The sequence below is a fragment of the Sceloporus undulatus genome, chromosome 4 (assembly GCF_019175285.1).
Source record: "Sceloporus undulatus isolate JIND9_A2432 ecotype Alabama chromosome 4, SceUnd_v1.1, whole genome shotgun sequence".
NCBI classification, from domain to species: Eukaryota; Metazoa; Chordata; class Lepidosauria; order Squamata; family Phrynosomatidae; genus Sceloporus; species Sceloporus undulatus.
The window spans coordinates 197,851,324-197,860,229 of NC_056525.1; the positions used below are offsets into that span (position 1 = coordinate 197,851,324).

An 8,906-nucleotide genomic window follows, 5' to 3' on the forward strand; every position below is an offset into this window, starting at 1 on the left:
GTGTACAAAATAGGAAAAATTATGTATCTGAATTTCACTCTGGGAAGCACAGAGAAACCCTGATCCCAGCAGACAATGGACCACTAATTAAGTAGACACAAATACTCCTTGCATATCCTCACATCCTGAGGCCTTGCCATTCAACAACAGAACAATACACATATTAACATATAAATCCATCCTCCCAACCTAGAGTCACACAGTGTGTGTGCGTGTGTGTGTGTATCCCACTCACTTCCATGCCAGCATTCTCTGAAGATGCCAGCCACAGATGCCAGTGAAACGTCAGGAATAAACTCTTTTAGAACAAGGCCACACAGCCCAAAAAAACCCACAAAAAATTATGGATGCCACCTGTGAAAGCCTTCAACTTCACATTTTACCATGTGATTCATGAGCAGAAATAAAATTCAGTGATAAGGAATGCCCATATTTGATAACTAAAATGTCATAAACTTTTGAGTTCACCAAAACCTGGACATGTCAAATTCCTTCAGCTTTAGAGGAAGGTAATGGTATGAATAAAACAAAAACCCTATGATAGGGTTGCCTTAAGCCAGAAATCTTTAAGAGTTCTCTTGAACTCAAAAGCTTGCCTTGATTGTGACATTATTCAGATCCGAATGCTGAAAAATGCCATCTTCAAAGTGCAAAGCACCATAATGTCTCTGAACTGTTACGTTCAAAATTGGAGAACTCCAAAAACACCAAATTCATAATAGGAAAAAGAACTTATTCAAATTGTCAGTATCCTGTGAAAAGGATATACTGTAATTTGATGAGGCAAATCACAGAAATTACAAAATCAAGTTAGGGTAGCAAAAGAAAGGAAGGAGACTCTAAGGTAATCCTATCACTGGGTTTTCTTGACAAGTTTCTTTAGAGGGGTTTTCCACTGCCTCCCTCTGAGGCTATGAAAATGTAACTTGCCCAGTGGGTTTTCATGGCTAACTGGAGATTCAGACCCTGGTCTCCAGAGTCCTAGTTCAACACCCAAAGCACTGCACCACACTAATTGGAATCTGACTTCACAAGACCAAGGTTTGCTCAATCATGGAAATCCTATGTGTAACCTCCATCAGCATTAGATGAAGGCATGACAAGCCTCCTCTGAATAAAATAAAACTCTATGATACAATCACCATAAATCAGAATCAACCTGAAGCCATATAAAATGAGAGAACATAGGTAAAGTTATAGGTGTGTGTGTGTGTGTGTGTGTGTGTGTGTGTATAGAGAGATCTTTTGAATTAATTGCTCTGAAAACAAATTTTAAAAGTATTTCATACTCCATTGTCAGGCAAGTGGAGTGCTACTAGTGTAAGCTTCTTCCAGAACAAATAAATGGTTTTAAAGTCTTTTTCAAAAAAAAAAAAGTTTGATCATAAAAGCAAACAGATTGCCACAATGTATTCAGTTTTCCTATAGACAAAAAAATTTGACAACCACAATGGTCTAAAGAATCATTTGGCATTACACGAAATTGATGCAATTCATAACTCAGCACACCAACCAGGAATTTCTATATACAAAATAAATTGTTATAAAACAATAGTTTCTAATAGCCATTGCAATGACTCAAATGGTAACTGTCAAAATCCATTGTTTCTTGATGCCACACTAATATAACCGAATAAGCTTAAACGTTCTGTTATTGTTTTAGATGCCACATCAGAAAAAGGACAGAAAATAAAAGACATGCAGAGTAGGTAACATTAAATTTTCAGTAAAAAAAAATTCAGTATGCTAAATGTAAGTAAAATTCACTTTCTCTTAACCATTTCACCTACTTCTAACAACAGTATGACTTCTGATAGTAGAGATGAAGCCACTGGATTAACCTCATTTCTACTTTTGGAAATCATAGTCCTGAAAGAAGCAGAAGAAAGTGGTTAAGCTACGCAAGGGAACTTATAAAACAAGAAAACTATGTTGTAGAGTACTTTACCACCTCCAGTCTAGAAACATGCAGAAGCAAACTACAGTACTTTCCCACAATACTAATCAAGCAGCTCAGGTGCCCACATCTTACAGTCAAAACTGTGATTGGATAGATCAATTGTGCATTAATGACTACACAGCATGCAACAAACTGATGAACACATTTATACCCACATATATACTGCTTTTGGGAAAGAACGTGACTGTCATTCCTGGATGCAACCCAAAGAAAATTAGATTCCTGTAAATAATTGAATCCAGTGGTAATTAAGCAAAGAATTATGCATAAAATTTCCTATGTGTTAGTGCCAGTGCTGATCTCCACAGAGCTGGCCAGGCTGAAATGTCCCACTTTAAGAGGTATCTTTTTCCATTGCCCCACCTACTGAGAACTCTGCCAATCAGTCCTCTGTTGAAACTTTTGTTACAGTTCCAGACAGCAGTAAAAGATAAAAGTAGGCACAGTTAATTTACTGTCCTTTAAACTCTATCCCCTCTACACTGATTTCTACTCATTTGTTCTTTGTTTCTGCAGTATAGTACTACCTTGTTTCCTCAAAAATAAGACATACCCATAAAATAAGCCATAGCAGGATTTCTAAGCATTTGCGCAATATAAACCATACCCCAAAAATAAGATATAGTGATGGGCCCAGCATGGAACGGAAGGGGGTGGGAAGATTGGGGCCAATGGTTCTAAAGGAAATGGAGTTGCAGGAAATTTAGGGTGGTATTCTGGGTTTGGAGAGTTATGATGATGTTCCAGAACAAGATGACTTAACTATGGCGGGTTACAAACGGCCCTCAAGGGGCCGTTTTCCCGCCGCCGCCATTCGCTGCGTAGGGAAGCCCCAGCTGCCAGACCGCGAGGCTTCCCTGCGCAGCAAAAAAGGAGCGGCGAAATGCCGCTCCTTTTTGGAATGCAGAAGTGGCGCCGCGAGGGGTGGAGTGCGTCCTCGCGACGTCACTTCCGCCGCGACACGTCTGGACACACGGCGTCCAGTACGTCAACATGGCGGCGCCCATGTGGATGGGCACCGCAAAAAAGTACGCGCTCCGCGCATACTGGGACGAAGGGCTGTCAGGAAGGTAAGAACCTTCCTAACCCTAATACGGCCCTTCCTAACCCTAGTACGCGCAGAGCGCGTACTTTATGGCGGTTTGTAACCCGCCTATATTTGAATAAATGTAGATTGTTGTACCATACTTAAGAAAAATCATAGAATTATAGAGTTGGAAGAGACCACAGGGACCATCCAGTCCAACCCCCTGCCATGCAGGAAATCCAAATCAAAACATCCCCGACAGATGGCCATTCAACCTCTGCTTAAAGATCTCCAAGGAAGGAGACTCCACTAGACCCCAAGGGAGTGTGTTCCACTCTCTGACAGCCCTTACTGTCAGGAAGTTCTTCCTAATGTTGAGGTGGAATCTCTTTTCCTGTAGCTTGCATCCATTGTTCTGAGTCCTGTTCTCTGGAGCAGCAGAAAACAAGCTTGCTCCCTTCTCAATATGACATCCCTTCAAATATTTAAACAGGGCTATCATATCACCTCTTAATCTTCTTTTCTCCCTAAGTCATTCCTCATAGGGCATGGTTTCCAGACCCTTCACCATTTTAGTCGCTCTCCTTTGGACACGCTCCAGTTTCTCAATGTCCTTCTTAAATTGTGGTACTCAGAACTGGACACAATATTGCAGGTGGGGCCTGACCAGAGCAGAATATTGTGGCACTATTACTTCCTTTGATCTAGACATTATACTTTTATTGATGCAGCCCAAAATTGTATTGGCCTTTTTAGCTGCCGCATCGCATTGTTGACTCATGTTCAACTTGTGGTCTACTTGGACTCCCAGATCCCTTTCACATGTAGTTTCATTCAGCCAGGTGTCGTCCATCCCCTGAAAATAAGCCATAGTGTGTCTTCATGAGGAAACATAGGTGGGGTACAGACCGCCGCTTTGCGGCGGTCTGCCACCGCCGCCGGCTAGTCCGTGGGGGAGCCGGAGCCTCCACACGGCGCGGCTCCCCTGCGGACTGAAAAAGAAGCTCCAAAATGGAGCTTCTTTTTCCGTCGCGTTTGCGACGTAGCGAGGCGCCAGGGGCGCACTCGCTACATCACAAGGGACGTGACGCGTACGGACGCTCAGCGTCCGATACGCAAAGATGGCGCCGGCCATGTAGAAGGGCCGGCGCCATCTTGTACGGACAGAGTCCGTACTAATCCCAGGGGCGTCTAAAAGAGACGCCCCTTTTTTAAAATGGGACGTCCTCCGGACGTCCCAAATGCCGGTGCAGAAAGCACCATAAATATAAGACAGTGTCTTATTTTCAGGGAAACATGGTAGTCTAGATCATGCTGCAGGATTCTTCTGAGAAACCGCCCAAAGTTGCTGAAGCCTACTTTCTCTTTAATACTGTTTTATGAGAGTTTTGTTTTGATAGGATTTTAAAAAACCCAATTTATTATAATAATTACTTTCTTTAGCTATTCTTCTTTTTAAAAAAAACTTTGTGAATTGCCTTGGGTCCAACACTGGAAGAAAGGCAATATACTAAGTAAATAAATAAATAAGTTGAAATGCCACTCCTGCCAGGAGGTACAAGAGCCAGCATGGTGTAGTGGTTTGAGCCCTGCACTGTGACTCTGGAGACTGGGATCCGAATTCCCACTTGGCCACTGGGTGACCCTGGGCAAGTTATATTCTCTCAGGCTCAAAGGAAGGCAAAGGCAAACTCCCTCTGAACAAATGTTGCCTAGAAAACCCCATGACAGGTTGCCTTAGGGTTGCCATATGAGAGAAATGACTTCAAAGCACACAACAAGATGCTAGGACTTACACCTAGGTTTCTGCTCATTGCACCTTTTCTATGTGCTAGCTTTTACTGTCCACCTCCCAACAATTTTCTTCACCTAGAGAAAGAAGGTACTAAATAGGCAAGAAGATGGCAATGGACACCACTACAAAACAGTTATCGATGGGGTCCCCAGTCTAAAGGTTGAGCAATGATGGCGGGTTAGTTAGCATAGTGTGAAGTCAAAGGCTTTCAGGGCCAGCATCCATAGATTTTTGTGGGTTTTTTGGGCTATGTGGCCATGTCCTAGAAGAGTTTATTCTTGACGTTTCACCCGCAGCTGTGGCTGGCATCTTCAGAGATTGCTCTGAAGGCATTCTCTGAAGATGCCAGCCACAGATGCTGGCAAAACGTCAGGAACAAACTCTTCTAGAGCATGGCCACATAGCCCGAAAAACCCACAAAAAAGTTAGCATATAGTCTTCTAGTAACTGTAGTGGGGTTCCCTTCTTAATGTATGAATAAAAGAATGTGAATAGTTGGGCCACAGCCTAATCGATATCAACCAATCTGAGATGCAGCCAGAAGCCAAATCCAAGTGATGATATGCCAATACATTTTCAAGGCCTTCAAAAACTGGAGAGAGCGTTAAAATGAGAAATCATGGGACAGGTAGTTCTTTCTCTTTCTAACATTCCCTCCACACAAACTATTTGTGTTTTTAAACAAGAAGAATCAAAACACTTTTCCCCCTTACATCTCCATTTAAAAGTACCTTCTTAAGTTGAGTTACAGGCCTCTGACACTCTTTGGCTTTGCAATGTATATCTATCTCTAAAGCGTTGGGAGACGGTGGCCAGAAGCTTAGCCTTGTGAGACCTGCGGCGATTTGAGGCCAAAGAGACACTGAGGGACCTGAAAGTGAATGTGTTGTTTTTTTTCAAGCCAGGAACTTTAAGGACAAGGCAGTTCAAGTTAGTGAGATCTAGCGAGGATCAAACATGGTGCTCAATTCGAGACTCTGCTGGAAGGAGCAGCCAGACACAGAGGACGTTATCAGACAAGGGAAATTGGAAGTATAATAATCCAATGGCAATTTGAACGCAATCATGGGGTTTAACGTTATTGCGTGATAGACTACCACACGCAATTTCGGGCAACGGGGAGTCAGTTCAAACACAATTCGAATTCCTGTAAATTCACTGAACTAGCAAATTCACATGAATGCGTTCTGGCCCCACTTTCTTTTCATTCAAAATTAAGAAAAATTCCTCCTGTGTGATAAACTCCAAAGACCACGATGGACCCAAAGGGCAATTCTTGTCAATCTTCCTGACACCGCTTGAAAAAAGTCAGCTTTGAAAAAAGTCAGGGGCCAGAATGTCTCAAGCCAGGCAAGGGGACCAGATGTCCTCACCCACAAAGAAGTTGCACAAATTGGGAATTGCAGTCCCAAGGGACAATGGGAGTTGTCATCTCACAACTCCATGGGGTGGCAGCAAGCTCTCCATCCCAAGGAAGAGTTTGGTGTGGCCCATTTCTGGGCATGTTCTGGGAGGAGCGGGGCTGAGGCAGCCTTGCCAGGAGAAGGCCATCAGTTTCAAGAACCAGGGACGACGAGGGAGAAAGGAACAAGGTGACCAGAGATGAGGCAGGGACGTAGCCGGGGGGGGGGGGGGGGGGGGGGGGCCGCCCCCCCCCCCCCTCCCATTAGAAAAATGAATGGTGTGTGCTGCTGCGCCGCCCCCCCCCACCCCCTTTATAATGGGGGCCATTATGTGGCCCCCCCCCCTTCCTAAAATCCTAGCTACGTCCCTGGATGAGGGCACCGAAAAAGGGAGAACATTCAAGAAAAACGGAGGACGTGACCAAAGAAAAGCTACAAACACTAATAGAGAGAGAAATGCATGCTTCTGCTCCAAGTGGAAGACACTGTAGACGCCTGTGAAAGAAGAAGAGGAAGGTGAAATAGGATGGAAGAGGAAGGGAAGAGGAAAAGAAAGGAACAGGAAGAAGACAAATGGGAAAGGAAGGGAAGAGGAAAGGAAGGAGAACAGAAAGTGAAGAGGGAGAAAAAAAGAAGAGAAAGGGAAAGAGGAAAGGAAGGAGAAGAAAAGATAAAGAAAAGAGAAGAGGAAGAGGAAGAGAAGAGAAGAGAAGAGAAGAGGCAGAGCTTGCCCTCCTCGCCTCCTTACCTGAGTGTCTGGAAGAGGTGAAGTACCGGGACGCCCGCTCCCTGGAGGAGGAAGACGAGGAGGAGGAGGAGGAGGAGAAGGGCATCCTGGCGTCTTGCTCCAGGGGCGCCGGCGGAGGGTAAAGGGCTCCGGCGGGGGCGACGGGGGCGGTGTAGCGTCGGGCGATGACCCGTTCTGCTCCGAGGGGATGCTGCGGGGCCACCTGGAGGCTGCCTCCGTCCCGTTCGGCCAGGGCTTTGAGGAGCAGCTCCAGCAGCGCCTTCCTGTCCACCCGCGAAGAAGCCCAGGAAGAGTCTCTGGCGCGGCTCCTTCGGCCTCCGACGGGGCTGCCTTCCACGCGGGGGGTCCGGTCCGAGGCCAGGAGGAAGAGGAGCAGGAGCAGGAGGAGGAAGAGCTGGGGGCGGCGTTGGCGGGGGCGGCATGCGGTCTTGGCCCCTGGCATCTCTCCCTGCCCTCCTGGGAGAAGAGAAGGGAAGAGAGGGAGGGAGGGAAGGAGGGCGGTTAGCTCCGGGTGCCCCTCCGGAGCCCCCACGGCGCTCTCCACATGCCGGGGCAGCTTTGGGGGGCAGAGCTGAGAGGAGGAGGAGGAGGGCTCCAAAGAGGCGAGAGGAGTTGGGGAGACTCCTCTCCCCGCCCAGCTTCGGTTGCGGAGGGCAAAAGCGGGGAGTCGGGGTTGGGAGCCCCACTCTCTTCCTCTTGCTCCCCTCAGTCAGGGCCACTGAGAGTCTCCCCAGCCAGACCCTTCCGAGGAGGAGCGTCCTCGACACTTGTAGGAATGGGTCCCGAGCCAGGGAGGGCAAAGAGGAGCAGAAGGAGACGGAGGAGAGGAGGAAGAAGGAGGAGAGGCGGCGCTGCTTGGACTGGTCCCGCCGCCGCTTCCCCGCCCCCGGATTGAGCCCTTGCCTCCCTCTCTCTCCCACACAGACCCCCCCCCCCAGATCCCCTGAGGGCACATTTATAGCCACGGATTACGAGGAGGGTATTAAGGCGGCAAGGCGCAGCACAACCCTCAGGGACTCGGTGTGCCACGGAAAAGAGAGATTGGCCGGGAGGTCTATGTCGTTCTTCCTTTTTTTTCCCCTGACGAATAAGTTTTCATTTGGACACCAAGGAAAGGCGCCTGGCTTTTTTTTTCAGAGAGGATGCGTCCGCACTTTAGAACTAATCCGGGTCGACCCCGCTTTAAGTGCCCTGGCTCAACCGAATGAGTTCTAAAGCGTGGCTGCGACTCAAGAAGGTCTTTCCGCGCCCAGCTTTCTTCTTTCGGGGCGAAGAGTTCGTCCAAGTTGCACTATTTCTCCCAAAGCTGAGGAGGGCCTTTGAGCTCCTGGAGGCTTCCCTCCCTTTTCTTCCCAAGGCTTTACATCTGATCTCGCCCAAAGTCCTCAAGCCTTCAGCTGAGGGGAAGCGGGGCTGTGCCTCTCCTGGGAAGGGAGCTTCCCAAACCTGAAGTCAATCCCTCTCCTCACTTCAAGCGTTTTTATTTTTAAATACAAAATGTTTTTTAAAACCCTCTTTTAACAGTTTTCCCTCAGAATTACATTCAGTGACACAAACGCCAGACGGACCCGTTTTCTCAAACTTTTGGGCAACTGGGAAAGAAGCAGCCTTTCCGTTTTTGAAAAACCCAGAATTCAATTCCCTGAGAGAAATGCTTCTCTCTCTCTCTCTCTCAATGGCTCCTTCCCTTAGAGAAACGTCTTCCGTTTGGAGCTGCACTTCAAAAACCATAGTCAAAAACTACAGTCAAAAAGCAGTCTCTAGGGCCTCAAGGCTCCCCAGCTCAGGTCCGTTAAGACCCCCAAGGAAGCTGGCTGGTACTTGGATGGGAGACCACAAAGAGGAGGAAAGGAAGAGTAGAGGAAGAGAAACTGAAGAGGGAAGGAAGGAGAAAGGGAAGCGAAAGAAAAGAGGAAGTGAAGAGGAAGAGAACGAGAAGAAGAGAAGGGAAGGGGTGCTGCAGGCTGTACTTC

The 8,906-nt window shown here is 47.0% G+C and overlaps 1 protein-coding gene across 2 annotated transcripts in view; it reads right to left on the reverse strand.

Moving 5' to 3' along the window:
* Positions 1-7,622, reverse strand: part of ALKAL1 (ALK and LTK ligand 1) — a 52,962-nt gene extending 45,340 nt beyond the window's left edge. For both annotated transcript variants that reach the window (XM_042465284.1, XM_042465285.1), the window contains exon 1: positions 6,934-7,622. In XM_042465284.1, the coding sequence (XP_042321218.1) occupies positions 6,934-7,375 (442 nt within the window). In that variant the 5' untranslated portion in view covers positions 7,376-7,622. The remainder of the gene's footprint in view (positions 1-6,933) is intronic.
* Between the last annotated feature and the right edge of the window lie 1,284 nt (positions 7,623-8,906).